At 43.8% G+C, this 17,288-nt stretch overlaps 1 protein-coding gene across 7 annotated transcripts in view; it reads left to right on the top strand.

The window, feature by feature from the left end:
- Positions 1–17,288, top strand: part of LOC109909808 (receptor-type tyrosine-protein phosphatase mu) — a 309,073-nt gene that overhangs the window by 169,547 nt on the left and 122,238 nt on the right. For all 7 annotated transcript variants that reach the window (XM_031796756.1, XM_031796758.1, XM_031796761.1 and 4 more), the window contains exons 8-11: positions 10,839–11,147; positions 12,267–12,376; positions 15,459–15,660; positions 16,171–16,273. In XM_031796756.1, coding sequence (XP_031652616.1) covers positions 10,839–11,147; positions 12,267–12,376; positions 15,459–15,660; positions 16,171–16,273 — 724 coding nt within the window. The remainder of the gene's footprint in view (positions 1–10,838; positions 11,148–12,266; positions 12,377–15,458; positions 15,661–16,170; positions 16,274–17,288) is intronic.

The following is a 17,288-nucleotide window of genomic DNA, read 5'->3' as shown; positions in this document are numbered from 1 at the left end:
TCCTTAATGCAACCACTGTGTCAGAGTTGAATTTTTTTTGACGGAAAAAGCACACCATGCAGCGCTCAGACATAAAAACAAACCATACAGATATCCGCCATGTTGTGGAGTCAACAGAGGTCAGAATTAGCATTCTAAATATTCACTTACCTTTGATTATCTTCATCAGAATGCACTCCCAGGAATCCCAGTTCCACAATAAATATTTGTTTTGTTCGATAAAGTCCATCATTTATGTCCAAATACCTCCTTTTTGTTCGCGCGTTTAGCCCAGTAATCCAAATTCATGAGGCGCGATCACTAGGTCCAGACGAAAAGTCAAAAAGAATAGAATCAAGTATAGAATCAATCTTTAGGATGTTTTTATCATAAATCTTCAATAATGTTCCAACCGGAGAATTCCTTTGTCTTCAGAAATGCAATGGAACACAGGTCGCTCTCACGTGTGTGTGTGCATGATCAGCTCATGCCACTCTGGCAGACCCCTTACTCAAACAGCTCTCATTCGCCACACTTCACAATAGAAGCTTCAAACAAGGTTCTAAAGACTGTTGACATCTAGTGGAAGCCTTAGGAAGTGCAATATGACCCCATAGACACTGTATATTCGATAGGCAATGACTTGAAAAACCACAAACCTCAGATTTCCCACTTCCTGGTTGGATTATCTCTCAGGTTTTTGTCTGCCATATGAGTTCTGTTATAATCACAGACATCATTCAAACAGTTATAGAAACTTCAGAGTGTTTTCCTTCCAAATCTACTAATTATATGCATATTCTAGCTTTTATGGCTGAGAGCAGGCAGTTTACTCTGGGCACCTTTTTATCCAAGCTACTCAATACTGCCCCCCAGTCCCAAAGAAGTGAAGTAATTATGACAAATGTTAATAAAATGTTGGGCAATGTAACAAAGTAATCACTTTTCAAATAAGTTACCTTACATGTTATGTTGGCTGACAATTTATTAGCTACGCTATCCTTACGAACCACATAGCATATCATTACAGCAGTATGTACCGGTATGTCAGCTCGCTAACGCTTAACTTAGTTGGCTACTAATACATCAAACTTGCCAGTATATTAACTATATGCTATCTAACTAACTACCCAACATATATTGACTAATTATTCCCGTCATTCTTAGCTAAGTGGTATAGTCGTTGTGCGTTCTCAATGGACATTCGAGTGCATTCATAAATTCGCTCTGGCTATCTAACATTACTCCAATTTCAGAGGTATTGGAGTAATTTGTCTCTGGTACACTCTTGTCTGAGTGTACCAGAGCGCAGAATAACTGAATTTACGAGCACTCAACACCCGTTGAATATGACCGTGTCAGTAAACGCCGGGCATAAAAGTTTAACTAAATTGTTGCCAGCAGCACAGTTAGTCACCAGCGCTCTGGATAACATGAAAACATCCTAACCAGCTCTGGGGTGAGTAAAATGGTCAGAGTGAGGTATTCTGTCATTTGTATCAGGAAGTAGCTAGCCAACGTTAGCTTGGGAGCTTGACTGCCGTTGTAAGGTCAGAATGCTCGAATCACCTCAGCCCGAGTGTCCAGTGTGTGCACCGAAAGCGAAACACTCCGAATTTACAAACGGATAATCTGACAACCCTCTAAATTTACGAAGCTCTCAGCGCACTCTGAGCACTCTGGCAATCCAGATTGAATTTAAGAATATACCCGAAGTTGTAAAATGTCTAGCTAGTAAATTGTGTTGCTAGCAAGAGGTTGCATAGCAACAGCATCAACTTCCGGTAGACAGGCGAAGAGCTAGTACGCTCAACTGAAAGGATACAATTTGATTACAGTATACTAAAAATGAACTAATAGTATATAGTATACAGTATGCTAGTATGGGTATTCAAATGCAGCTTCTGTCTCTCTCTGTGTTCACTGTCTGTCTTGGGTCTATCATTCTCTCTTTCTTCTCCTGGTCAGGGGTCATCCTATAGTTCAACATGTGTTCTTGTTTTCCCGCCGTCTGTTCCATGCTCTGGGAATTGTGAAGGGGCTAAGTTATTGCTGTGGTCTGGACATAAGGGTAGTGTACACAGCTCTCGTTGACTAGTAATGCATTCCCAGGTATCTGGTCTGCTAGAGTTATTGATTTATGTTAGGGGGTAAGAGGCCTTGCCCTCTTTTTCTCCCTCTCAACTATCTGTCCATCTCCCACTCCGTTTTGTCAATCCGTCTCTTTCTTAGCTATTTCTTAATCTCTGAGTTTATCGCTTTCTCTTATTCTTTCTATCTACTCTGTCTGATCTTCTTTTTCTTGGCTCTTTCTTCTCTCTCTCTTTCTCCCTCCTTTCTCCCCCCCATTGCTTGGTCTCTCTCTCTCACTCACACTTTCTCCTTGCGCTCTCTCCCTCTATTTGAGTAAGATTTATCTTTACGGTTATGGATATGGCATGAACTGTACATTATTATGTTTGCTTCTGAAAATGCCATAGCCCTCCTGATCTCCTGTGAAGATATTCTCCCTCTCTCCACCCCTCAGTCACTCAATTACAGCTCTTCTCCTTTTATTCTCCTCTGCTACTCATTCACAGCCTGTCACATCATCTCGTGGGCCGTGGAGACAGAATGGTTTTATCCTGTTCTGTTTTCTGATTGATCCTACTGTTGTTCCTCTGTCACCACCACTGTTAGTCTTTATCTTATTCATTATTATGCGAAATGGAACAAGACGTCCTTTTGAAATTAAACATACCCAATTTTATTTTTGCTCTCACGCTTTTCAAGGGTATTTTACCAAAGTGCTCCAAGTATGCTTTCAAGTATTCAACATTGTGCTTTCTATGTGCAATCAAAACAGAAAGAAAACAGTAAGCACTCGTCTGCAGCGAGATCCACTTTCCATTGTACTCTTCCCTCCTCCGACTGACGGTTTAATGTTTCGCAGCATCAGTGGAGACTCAGAGCTAGAAAATGGTATATCATACACCACAGTTGAGGAACAATAGGAAAGTAATTCTGCTTTGAAAGTTTATACACTTGTAACTTCACGTTTGAGAAAATGGCCCTTGAATATTTTGGTGCCAACTGAAGAGCCCTTTGTCTACACCCATTCAGCATCGTTCACACCCTCTTAAGCTTTAGCCCCACCCATCTCTTTAAAGATTTAAAGAGTAAAGGCTGGCTTATACTACGGGTGTGTTCGTAAATGTGCAGTTAGCTAACCAACCAGGTTCAATGTTAGCTAGTTGACATTAGGCTATAACTAGCAATGCAAATGGCTCTGAGATATCAATAATATTACTACACACATCATACAGGTAATGCTAGCTAGCTAGCTAACAGTACACTTTAACTTGAAATTCAAACGACTTTGACAAAATTAAAAACGTGTAACATCTGAAAATGTAGCTAGCTAGACTCTCTTACCCGTATCCATGGATGGACGCTTCTCCCTCTGTCACGGAGGCCATGGTTACCCTTAGTTTGAAGATGTAATCCGGAGATGGATGTTTTAAACAGCAGCTTTCTGTGTGTTTTTTGACTAAGTCTTCATATTTGCAATCAAACGCCAGAATTCTCTGTCGCCGTAGCTATCATACTCTAATTCCACTAACTTGTTCTCTCTCTCTCTCTGAGACAGAGACTTAGCCTTTGTGGTAAAGATTTTCCCACCCTCTTGTCATTACATTTCTGGGTTGGAATGGCTCTGGGTGGGAGGTCAGCCATAGTCCTCTTTATCCTTATAGCACGGGGATCTCACATTCCTCTTACAGTATATCACCGTCACACTTTTCTACAACACAGCACCCTGTGTTTAAGAAAATTAATTGAGGTTCTCTGCTAGCTTATGTCTGTATTCTTGGAAAATAATCCACTGATCCTCCTTTTACCCTCCTTTTTGTTTAGGTGAATTGGCACACCTAAATGGCACCCTAGTCATAGACTGTTCTCTCTGCTACCGCACGGCAAGCAGTGACGGAGCACCAAGTCTAGGTTCAAAAGGCTTCTTAACAGCTTCTACCCCCAAGCCATAAGACTCCTGAACAGCTTATCAAAGGCCTACCCAGACCCCTCTTTTACGCTGGTGCTACTCTCTGTTTATAATCTATGCATAGTCACTTTAACTCTACCTACATGTACATCTTACCTCGACTAACCGGTGCGCCTGCACATTGACTCTGTACCGGTACCCCCTGTATATAACCTCGCTTGTTATTTTACAACTGCTGTTAAATTATTCGTTATTTTTATTTTGTGTTAAGCTAAAAAAATAGTTAAGCAGTTTGCATCCCGCCCCAATAGATCCACGAATGACACAATCACCATCGTACTGCACACTGCCCTGTCCCATCTGGACAAGAGGAATACCTATGCTGTTCCTTGACTAGAGCTCAGCCTTCGAGGCCATAGTACCCTCTAAGCTCTGGGCCCTGGGTCTGAACCCTGCCCTGTGCAACTTTGTCCTGGACTTCCAGATGGGCCACCACCAGGTGGTGAAGCTAGGCAACAACATCTCCACTTCGCTGATCCTCAACACAATGGTGCATGCTCAGGCCCCCTCCTGTACTCCCTGTTCACCGATGTTCACCCATGCACGTGTCCAACTCAATCATCAACTTTTACAGACAACACAATGGTGGTAGGCCTGACTACAAACAACGACGAGACCCTGGCAGAGGTGAGGGTCAACAAAACACAGGAGCTGATCGTGGACTTCAGGAGACCGCAGAGGGAACACAGCCCCATTCACATCGTGGGGGCTGCAGTGGAGAAGATAAAAAGCTTTAAGTTCCTCAGCCTACACATCACTGACATTTTGAAATTGTCCGTCTACACAGACAGTGTGGTGACGAAGGTGCAACAGCGCCTCTTCAACCTGAAGAAATTTGTCTTTGCCCCGAAGACCCCTCACAAACGTCTACAGATGCACCATTGAGAACATCCTGTGGGGCTGTATCACCGCCTGGTACAGCAACTACATCGCCCGCAACCGCAAGGCTCTCCAGAGGGTGGCGCAGTCTGCCCATCGCATCACCGGGAGCACACTGCCTGCCCTCCCGCACATCTACAGCCCCCGGTGTCACAGGAAGGCCAGGAAGATCATCAAGGAACTCAGCCACCTGAGCCACGGCCTGTTCGCCCTGCTACCATCTAGAAGGCAAGGTGCATCAAAGCTGGGACTGAGAGGCTGATAGAAACTGTTTATCTCAAGGCCATCAGACTGTTAAATAGTCACCACAAGTCCGCCTACGCCCAGTACTCTGCCCTGAACTTTAGTCACTAGCCGGCTGCCACCCGGTACTCAACCCTGCACCTTAGAGACTGCTGCCCTTTGTATATAGTCATGGAACACTGGTCATTTTAATGTTTGCATACTGTTTTACACACTTCATATGTATTTACTGTATTCTAGTCAAGGCCTAGCCTATTTAACTATTGCTGTACTTATACTATTCTATCCTACATATTCTACAGATATACTACATATTCTATCCATATACTGTCCATAATGTCTATTTTTTATTTAACCTTTATTTAACCAGGTAGGCAATTTGAGAACAAGTTCTCATTTACAATTGCGACCTGGCCAAGATAAAGCAAAGCAGTTCGACACATACAACAACAGAGTTACACATGGAGTAAAACAAACATACAGTCAATAATACAATAGAAAAATATGTCTATGTACAATGTGAGCAAATGAGGTGAGATAAGGGAGGTAAAGGCAAAAAAAGGCCATGGTGGCGAAGTAAATACAATATAGCAAGTAAAACACTGGAATGGTAGTTTTGCAATGGAAGAATGTGCAAAGTAGAAATATAAATAAATACAGTAGGGGGAGAGGTAGTTGTTTGGGCTAAATTATAGATGGGCTATGTGCAGTAATCTGTGAGCTGCTCTGACAGCTGGTGCTTAAAGCTAGTGAGGGAGTGTTTCCAGTTTCAGAGATTTTTGTAGTTCGTTCCAGTCATTGTCAGCAGAGAACTGGAAGGAGAGGCGGCCAAAGGAGGAATTGGTTTTGGGGGTGACCAGAGAGATATAACTGCTGGAGCGCATGCTACAGGTGGGTGCTGCTATGGTGACCAGTGAGCTGAGATAAGGGGGGACTTTACCTAGCAGGGTCTTGTAGATGACCTGGAGCCAGTGGGTTTGGCGACGAGTATGAAGCGAGGGCCAGCCAACGAGAGCGTACAGGTTGCAGTGGTGGGTAGTATATGGGGCTTTGGTGACAAAACATATGGCGCTGTGATAGACTGCATCCAATTTATTGAGTAGGGTATTGGAGGCTATTTTGTAGATGTCATCGCCGAAGTCGAGGATCAGTAGGATGGTCAGTTTTACGAGGGTATGTTTGGCAGCGTGAGTGAAGGATGCTTTGTTGCGAAATAGGAAGCCAATTCTAGATTTAACTTTGGATTGGATGTTTGATGTGAGTCTGGAAGGAGAGTTTATAGTCTAACCAGGCACCTAGGTATTTGTAGTTGTCCACATATTCTAAGTCAGAACCGTCCCAAGTAGTGATGCTGGACGGGCGGGCAGGTGCAGGCAGTGAACGGTTGAAAGAATGCATTTAATTTGACTTGTATTTAAGAGCAGTTGGAGGCCACGGAAGGAGAGCTGTATGGCATTGAAGCTTGTCTGGAGGGTTGTTAACACAGTGTCCAAAGAAGGGCCAGAGGTATACAGAATGGTGTCGTCTGCGTACAGGTGGATCAGAGACTCACCAGCAGCAAGAGCGACATCATTGATGTATACAGAGAAGAGAGTCGGTCCAAGAATTGAACCCTGTGGCACCCCCATAGAGACTGCCAGAGGCCCGGACAACAGGCCCTCCGATTTGACACACTGAACTCTATCAGAGAAGTAGTTGGTGAACCAGGCGAGGCAATCATTTGAGAAATCAAGGCTATCGAGTCGGACGATGAGGATGTGGTGATTGACAGAGTCGAAAGCCTTGGCCAGGTCGATGAATTCGGTTGCACAGTAATGTCTCTTATCGATGGTGGTTATACATCCCATCATATACATACATGTATATTCCGTACTAATATTCAAACATTTCCTATATCCATTAGTATATTTTTTATAGTCACATGTATGGTTAGATATTACTGAACTGTTGGAGCTAGGAATATAAAGCATTTCACTACAACCGCAATCATTTCTGCTAAGTATGTCTATGCAACCAATACAGTTTAATTTGATACTGTAAAAGTGAGTCTAAGCATTTAGATATCCTTTAATCCATCTATTTTGTCTGATTTATCTCTGTGATGCTTGTACAGTAGTTGGCTGCACTGTTGGATTCAGCTAGATTTACAAGTTGATGACTTCTGGAGACATTTCTGGAAGTGCGGAAATGTTCCGATTTTGAGTGATTTTAATGTCAGAAATGTAAGGAGTGCGAGTGACTGGCGTGTCAGAATCTGATTTCTGACTGTTAAACGCCTTCACAAGAGCTTTATTACGAGACTAATTAAAATGTGCTCTGTGCCCCCTTGTTTTAATTTAGACTCCCTCGTGCTCAGAATAGAAATATAGATAAACAAAATGGGCTCTATACTTACATACATGGATATTGCTATAAACCTTTCCGTGAGCTGCATGTTTTCTCAAGATGTCCTCTCAACATCAACATCAGCAGGAAGTGGAAATGTTAAAACACTGGGCATCCTTTTCTGTCATTTTTGCTCTGGCATTAAACCTCCCAGGTTTTTATCTCTAACCTAACCTTTGTCACAGATTATGTGAACATGGAGAGGATTAGAAAAGTGCAGTCAAATGGGTCCCCCCCCCCCCCTTCATTTTTCCATCTTGCTTGAATTGGAGCTTGGTCTCCTCATCAGTTTATGCAGGCTAACCAAATTGCCTATCTTGTTGCTCCCCTGGTGGAAAAGCAGCATAGCCAATGTAATTCTAACTAGTGTGAGAGTGCTAAATTGATGCCGGGTTGGAAGTTGATCCTATTACAGTGCTGTTTGTCTGCCCCTTCCTCACGTGGGAGAGAGTAGAGCAGGAGCCATGGCTGTCTTAATAGACCTGATGGGCAGAAAGCCTGGGGTGGCTGTCTGGACAGAAGGGGTACCACAAGGATCAGTGTTGAGACTGTTGGTCAATGTCTTCAACAGATGATCAGTTCTATATAATTCTCAAACGTATATATTAGTAGTAGAAAGGAAACACAGACTCTTTGTTTAAGTTTTAAAATTTTCCTTTAGTAATACAATTGTAGGCAGAAGTTGGTACAGAGTAGAGGTCTACCGATTGATTTTTTCAACGCCGATACCGATTAATCGGCTGATTTTAAAATATATATATATATATATATTTATTTATTTATTTATTTATTTTTTTTGTTTTTATTTGTAATAATGACAATTACAACAATACTGAGTGAACACTTATTTTAACTTAATGTAATACATCAATAAAATCAATTTAGCCTCAAATAAATAATGAAACATGTTCAATTTGGTTTAAATAATGCAAAAACAAAGTGTTGGAGAAGAAAGTAAAAGTGCAATATGTGCCATGTAAGAAAGCTAATGTTTAAAACCATTGCTCAGAACATGAGAACATATGAAAGCTGGTGGTTGCTTTTAACATGAGTCTTCAATATTCCCAGGTAAGAAGTTTTAGGTTGTAGTTATTATTATAGGAATTATAGGACTATTCCTCTCTATACCATTTGTATTTCATATACCTTTGACTTTTGGATGTTCTTATAGGCACTTTTGTATTGCCAGTGTAACAGTATAGCTTCCGTCCCTCTCCTCGCTCCTACCTGGGCTTGAACCAGGAACATAACGACAACAGCCACCCTCGAAGCAGCGTTACCCATGCAGAGCAAGGGGAACAACAACTCCAATGTCTCAGAGCGAGTGATGTTTGAAACGCTATTAGCGCGCACCCCGCTAACTAGCTAGCCATTTCACATCGGTTACACCAGCCTAATCTCGGGAGTTGATAGGCTTGAAGTCATAAATAGCTGCTGGCAAACACACAAAAGTGCTGTTTGAATGAATGCTTACGAGCCAGCTGCTGCCTACCATCACTCAGTTAGACTGCACTATCAAATCATAGACTTAGTTATAACATGATAACACACAGAAATACGAGCCTTAGGTCATTAATATGGTAGAATCCGGAAACTGTCATCTCGAAAACAAGATGTTTATTCTTTCAGTGAAATACAGAACCATTCCGTATTTTATCTAACGGGTGGCATCCATAACTCTAAATATTCCTGTTACATTGCACAACCTTCAATGTTATGTCATAATTACGTAAAATTCTGGTAAATTAGGCGGCCCAAACTGTTGCATATACACTGACACAGTGACACAATTTCACCTGGGTAATATTGCCTGCTAACTTGGATTTATTTGAGCTAAATGCAGGTTTAAAAATATATACTTCTGTGTATTGATTTTAAGAAAGGCATTGATGTTTATGGTTAGGTACACATTGGAGCAACGATACGCACCGCATCAATTATATGCAACGCAGGACACACTAGATAAACTAGAAATATCAACAACCATGTGAGGTTAAATAGTGATTATGACTGATTGATTGTTTTTTATAAGATAAGTTTAATGCTAGCTAGCAACTTACCTTGGATTACTGCATTCGCATAACAGGCAGACTCCTCGTGGAGTGCAATGTAATCAGGTGGTAGGAGCGTTGGACTAGTTAACTGTAAGGTTGCAAGATTGAATTCCCCGAGCTGACAAGGTAAAAATCTGTCGTCCTGCCCCTGAACGAAGCAGTTAACCCACCATTCCTAGGCCGTCATTGAAAATAAGAATGTGTTCTTAACTGACTTGCCTAGTTAAATAAAGATTAAATAAAGGTGTAAAAAATATATTTAAAAAAACAGCCAAATCGGTGTCCAAAAATACAGATTCTCGATTGTTATGAAAACTTGAAATCGGCCCTAATTAATTGTCTATTCCGATTAATCGGTCCACCTCTAGTACAGAGTACAGTATATGATGGCTCTCCCCAGGTTATGCAAAGTGTCTAAGACATCCTGTCCCCCTTGCCTGACTTTCCCTGGCAACATTTGAATAAATCTAACCTCCCCCTGACAGCAGCAACCATATTGTCAGCAATTAAAAGCTCAGAAGTGGGTTTGACCAAAAATGTAATCACAATTATAGGGTCATAACAAGGTGAACGAGTCTAAGCATCTTCTGACAGGTGGCTGTTTTCATCAGGCCTGCGCAAGCCTTGTGTTCTCAGACAACCAGTCATATTCTCAAAACATCAGACAGCCACGGTGGGGCCCAGACAGGAGGAGTATGAGTGTAGGCGGTTTCTGCCTTCTGATAGTGTCTGAAGGGCACAACCCTCAAAACAGGTGTTAACACACAGTTTATCATAACACAATTTATTAACCCTTATAAAAGGTATGAGGCCTTGGTTTAACACCTTCAAGACCATTACCATTCCCTGTCAGAGTGGGGGTACCACAAGGATCAGTATTGGGACCATTACCATTACCTGTCAGAGTGGGGGTACCACAAAGATCAGCTTTGGGATCATTACTATTCCCAGTCAGTGAGGGTATCTCAAGGATCAGCCCTAGGCCCATTACTGTTCCAAGTCAGACCCAGGAGGCAAAGTGGTTTACACAGAGCCACAGCAGGGGAAAAATATGGGTAGGTAGGGGGATTGGGATGTTGCAACTGTTTGAAGGACTCAGGATTTAGTGCTTGCCAGTTGATATCAAAAAGCTATATTGAAGAGGAAGGAAAAACATATTTTTGGAAAATCTTGGAATATATGAAATGATATCAATGCTTTTATACATTAGTGTTAATGTTATCTTTATGATAGACACATTTTCTCCCCCCTCGCTACAGACCCCATGCATGGCCCCCAAAGACTGGAGGTGGTGGACATCAAGTCCAAGCAGATCACAGTGCGCTGGGAGCCCTTCGGCTACAACGTGACCCGTTGCCACAGTTACAATCTGACTGTTGAGTACCGCTACCAGGCAGACGACAAGGAGGAGACCCGCGAGGAGGTGTGCTACGACACCTTGAGCCTGGCGCCGCAGCACACCATCCGGAACCTGTCACCCTACACCAACGTCAGCGTCAAACTGGTGCTGAGGAACCCTGAAGGCATCAAGGAGAGCATGGACGTGGACGTGCTGACCGACGAAGATGGTAAGTGGGCGAGGTTCTGTTCTAGAATAGCATATTAATTGGATAGTAGTGAAATACCCGATGGGCTGGACAATTCTCATCTCATCACGCATCTTGGAAATCAATCAAACCGCCGTCATTAACCCAATGGAAAAATCAAATGATTTATTATTTAAATAGTGAAAGTGTTTTGGCTATGGAGAGAAACAAGAAAGTGCAGTTTCGGGCCATGTAGTGGAAAGTAATGCGGTCACTGGAGATGAGTGTGTGCGATAGTGGGTCTGGCAGGTGTGATTTCATTGTTTTGTATGATGTTGTCGTTTGCATGTGTATGTTTTGTATTGTTTATAAAATATTCAATGTATAGATATTTTTTTAATGAAATAGAATTGACCCCAACTCTGCCCTGCCAAAACGTCCAACATTCAGCTATTCAAGGCCATCATTGGGGCCTAACAGAGAACATGAAAGCATGAGGGCACGTGTTTCAATAAGTGCCAGATACGGTAGTTATTTGAAAGCACTTACGTCGCCCTCCTTTGATACATACACCTACTTCTGCGTGTTTCCTTTTAATTGGTTTCTTCAAAGGCCATTTGTAAATTTACAATCTCACGCCGCTATTCAAAGTGATATTAAACGTTCAAAGGATCTCGATTGAATTTATCTTCCAAGTAGAACTTTTCCACATAGGTATAGTATGTGATTTAAGTTGAACAGCTTTTTATTTATTTATTTGCTAGAAACATGAAACCTTTGACCCTCTTATGGGTAAGAAAATGGAACGGCGTGCTTTCCTTTTATTGAACTGTTTTGCCAGCGAGTTGTACATGTAGCGGGTCTTGACCCTAATGCTAGTTGGTTTTCCCTCCGATGTAATTTACAATGTGAGCACCCAGCACTGTGTACCTCCCAGCCACTCTGTAAACCATGATGTTTTCTCATAACTTTTAGGTCATTGAAGAAGTTGAAAGAGACAATGGCAAAACATCCAGTTTGACTAAATGTACCGTACTGTTTCAGGACCTCACTGGGGGCAGGGAGAACGAATAGAACTGCACGACCATGACCCCCCCCGCCCCCAACCATTCATGATAAAGTCACTCCATTTAATTTCCCCCTATTCCCTGTCCACCTAAGTGCCTGGCGCTGTGCCACTCCAGTCCATCCAGGGGAGCACCTATGAGGAGAAGATCGCCCTGCGATGGAGCGAGCCTGTCCAGACCTACGGGATCATTAAGCAGTATGAGGTAAGATCATCTGGGGAAACCGCTAAGCCCAGCCGCCCATCTGGGCCCACCTTTCTGTCTTTCTTCCTCTCCCTTTTTCTCTCTCTCCCTCTTCCCTCCAACACACATCGAACTGGTCTGGCAGGAGCTGGGCGGCTTCCATTATCGAATAAACCCAACCTAATAACCTTAAGGTCTGTTCACACAATCTATTACCCACTGAACCCCCTCCAACAGCATGCCCCGCCCCAGCCCTGCCCCACCCCAGCCATACCTTTCCCCACCCCACCCCAGCCATGCCTTGCCCAACCCCAGCCTTGCCCAACCCCAGCCTTGCCCAACTCCAGCCTTGCCCAACTCCAGCCTTGCCCAACCCCAGCCTTGCCCAACCCCAGCCTTGCCCAACCCCAGCCTTGCCCAACACCAGCCTTGCCCCATCCCAGCCTTGCCCCACCCCTGCCATGCCTAACCCAACCCATCCCTCCCCACCCCAGCCTTGCCCCACCCCAGCCATGCCCCACCCCAGCCTAACCCAACCCCAGCCTTGCCCAGCCTAACCCAACCCACCCCATCCCACCCCAGCCTTGCCCCACCCCAGCCTTGCCCCACCCCAGCCATGCCCCACCCCACCCCAGCCATGCCCAGCCTAACCCAACCCAACGCTCCCCACCCCAGCACTCCAGTTGCTCCGTTCCAGCTATTATTATGAGCCGTCCTATCCTCAGCAGCCTCCACTGATTTGTAGCTAACACTGTTGAAATACAACTATAGAGTTGGTCGTCAAGCTTCTGGCATAGTGATGGAATAGAAACTGGAGGCACACAGTACTTGAGTATTGTTGCCATAGGAGCGTGGGGCATACCTTCGAGTTAGACGGTGGACCATGCTGCACTTAATCTGTCTAACATCATCCACTATTTATATAGAAGATTGCAGTCTTAAAATCCCCCTCATCAACAACACTGCGATGTCAAGACGGAAACATCTGGTCCTCTCCAACGTTTACACAACCTACCTGAAAAGATCATATAGCTGTATGGTTTCCTGTTATCCACTTTTGTACATAAAACAGTTGGTGGAAAGCACTGTACATAAAACAATTGGTGGAAAGCACTGTACATGAAACAGCACTGTACATGAAACAGCACTGTACATAAAACAGCACTGTACATAAAACAGCACTGTACATAAAACAGCACTGTACATGAAACAGCACTGTACATAAAACAATTGGTGGAAAGCACTGTACATGAAACAGCACTGTACATAAAACAGCACTGTACATAAAACAGCACTGTACATAAAACAGCACTGTACATAAAACAATTGGTGGAAAGCACTGTACATAAAACAGCACTGTACATAAAACAGCACTGTACATAAAACAGCACTGTACATAAAACAATTGGTGGAAAGCACTGTACATGAAACAGCACTGTACATAAAACAATTGGTGGAAAGCACTGTACATAAAACAGCACTGTACATAAAACAGCACTGTACATAAAACAATTGGTGGAAAGCACTGTACATAAAACAGCACTGTACATAAAACAGCACTGTACATAAAACAGCACTGTACATAAAACAGCACTGTACATAAAACAATTGGTGGAAAGCACTGTACATAAAACAGCACTGTACATGAAACAGCACTGTACATAAAACAGCACTGTACATGAAACAGCACTGTACATGAAACAGCACTGTACATGAAACAGCACTGTACATGAAACAGCACTGTACATAAAACAGCACTGTACATAAAACAGCACTGTACATAAAACAATTGGTGGAAAGCACTGTACATGAAACAGCACTGTACATGTTTATAGGCTACTCTAGTTCAACGTGTTTCTCCTATCGCAGCATTTGCCTTGCGTTTGTCCTTCAGCTCCCTACACAATAAGACGAAAATAGGGTTTTATTGCGTTAAGAAGAGCCATTGTGCTAGACCCGAATTTGTGCAAAAATTCTCCAATTAAGCTGTCAGATATGCTCGTAATTAAATTATATTCTGTCATCTGGAGCTGACTCTGGGCTGCGATCCGGTTGAAAGAATGGACAAATCAAAAGTTAATTTTTGTACTGCCTCATTAGACTCTGATGGACTCAACCCCATTATTACTGTCATTCGCTGGCATTCAGCTCGTCTCATGTGCTCTTCAGCCTTTTGACTCCATCTCTCTCTCTCTCTCCAAAACAGCTTTTTGTTCAGAGTTGAGATCTTTATTGTGATTTCTCTTGGTTGGGGAAACGCAGTGCTGGTTCATTGTTTGAATATGCACAGCCTGAATTCAGAGCCGTCCAACCACAGCTGACCCCTAACCCTAATGCAAGCCCCTACTCTCCACACACAAAACACCCCCCACCCCCACAAAAACTACTTTGACAGCCGTGTGTGTGTGTGCGATATGTGAAAAGCGATCAACGCTAACTTGAATAGCCTTTTGAAAGGCTCCAGATGCATTCCTCCCTCCCTCCTGATATAGACTAATGGCCCAGCAGAGCCCTGAGCAGCAGCATTCCACACCTGATGGATACAAATGGTCGCCACCGCACTCCAACACTCCCCATTGTGCCCCTTAATTGGGAATCAGAACAGAATAATAAAGGAGGCTTTCCATTAGGAGAGACCAAATGATTTATTTAAATGAAGCTTTTCAAGAGCGAGAGAGCTGATAAAGTTATATGAAGGAGAGGAGGAGGAAGGAGGAGGGTACACGCGACGCTCCACTGCTCTCCCTTTCAGAAAGAAATCCCTAGGCCTCCATTCTCCTACTCTAGAGGAAGCGGGGGGCGATTTGAATAAAGCAGGGGGACTGATTTGAATAAAACAACAGACTTGAATGCTGTTTCTATGGAAAGTTCAGGCCTAGTTTGCCTATCAGATACCAGGCTCTGCATACTACTCTAACTTTGTGCTGCAACTCTTTCATAATATTTGTTTGTGTATTACAGCTATGATATTCTGGCTAATGGTACACCATAATGCTTACTATACACTAAAACTAACCATAGCAAGCCTGAACCTACTTTTGAAACTTTTGATATAAGCTTGTCCTCTCCAGCCATCTAATCTAGGTTGTGTGTCCATCCTCAGATCTCCTACAAGGCCCTCAGCTCCTTCGACACAGAGTTTGACCTGACCAACCAGAGTGGTAGGGTGTTCAAATTCAGCAATGAGACATTCCACATGTTTGTGGGTCTCTACCCCGGTTCCACCTACTCATTCACCATCCGGGCCAGCACCGTCAAGGGCTTTGGAACCCCCATCATCACCCAGTTCACCACCAAGATCTCAGGTGAGGAGAAACAATGATCAGGATCAACATACAATCTGTACTGTAGTGCCCAAAATCCTCCAGGACATCCCCAGTAATACAGCAGTGTTTGTGTTCCTGGTGTCTGTGTTTATCCACATTTGTGTATATTTTTCGATATCTTTCTATGTTTGTGTGAACTGTGTACTCGCGGTTATGTGTCGTCTGTGTGTCGTCTGTCTGTCTCATGTCGGGCAGTCGGTCTGTCTCGGTCGGGCTGTCGGTCTCGGGCTGTCGGTCTCGGGCTGTCGGCTCTCGGGCTGTCAGTCTCGTCGGTCGGTCAGATTCGAGTCACCCCATAGAGAGAGAGGACTTTTTTTTGTTTTGTGACATCATGGGCAGCGCCATTGAGGTTACAACTCAGTTGACTACTTTGACGATTATGAAATGGCAGAATCACAGTGGAAGCCTCTCATGCTAAAATGGGATATATCCATGATGAGTCCTCTATCTCTGAGTCACCCTCTCCTGTGCCCCCCCCCTCTCCCACAGCTCCGTTGATGCCAGGCTATGACCAGGAGACTCCCCTGAACCAGACAGACAGCACGGTCACCGTCCTGCTGAAGCCTGCCCAGAGCCGAGGAGCCCCTGTCAGGTAGGCCCTTTCATACGTACATACACACACACACACACACACCAATTTAACACCCTGCCCTCACTCCCGACCCCATTTTCCTCTCCTCTCGTTCCCACAATGCTGTTCACCCCACAAATTCCCTTCGCTGCCAACCGCTTTGGCCTCCCTCTGACCTAATTGATTGTAATTGCCTTGCCAAGAGAGTGTTTTTATCCACACTTGGGTTTTTATAGTTTTTTTTACAATGCATCACATCTTCATGTGGGCATTTGATCTGAGCAGCACTATATCTTTTGAAGATAAGAACAAAGCTTTTTCTCAGACTCCAAAGACGAGCCCCCCCCCCCCCCCCCCCCTTCCTTCCACTTTTATGTTGCCAGGTACATCTGGAAGCACAGATTGTCGTCAAGGGTGTCTCTCCTTTGATTTGCACACCACTGTAAATAAACAGGACAGATGAGAAATATGCAATATGCTTGCTCGGGAGCACAAATGGCGATTCGAGCCATTTAAAAAAATTATCCTTGGAACGGATGGTAGAGAGAGAAATGAATAACAGCAATGGCAGGTTCCCACACCCCGGCTATGTTAGCCTTCCCTCATTTGCTGCTGCCGCTAGTGCTGCCGACGAGCTCTCCATGAAACCTACGGCTGTAAATTGTCTGGCACTAAATGTGTGTAAGAGAGAGAGAGACGCATACGTGTACGTGCATGTCTGTGCACTGCAGACGGCAGATATTCTGGCAGCTGGGTCTGAAGTTGTCCCAAAAACATAGACAGGATATCCTGCTTCGGTCATGACTGTGTTGTCAGAGCTCTTTTTTGTTGTTGTCCTTAGTCATGAAGTCCTTGTACTGCATTAAGGTCACAGGTTATCACAAGGCATGCATTGTTTTTTAATCATTCACACACACACACACACACACACACACACACACACACACACACACATACAAACACAGGGACCAAACGCCCGCAAGATATCCACGAAAGGTTGGACACTGGAATTCACGTGCCTTCAAACATGATCCTT

Source organism: Oncorhynchus kisutch, linkage group LG18 (assembly GCF_002021735.2).
Source record: "Oncorhynchus kisutch isolate 150728-3 linkage group LG18, Okis_V2, whole genome shotgun sequence".
Lineage (NCBI taxonomy): Eukaryota > Metazoa > Chordata > Actinopteri > Salmoniformes > Salmonidae > Oncorhynchus > Oncorhynchus kisutch.
The sequence above is the reverse complement of the archived record's forward strand: the minus strand, read 5'-3'. Positions and strand labels throughout refer to the sequence as shown.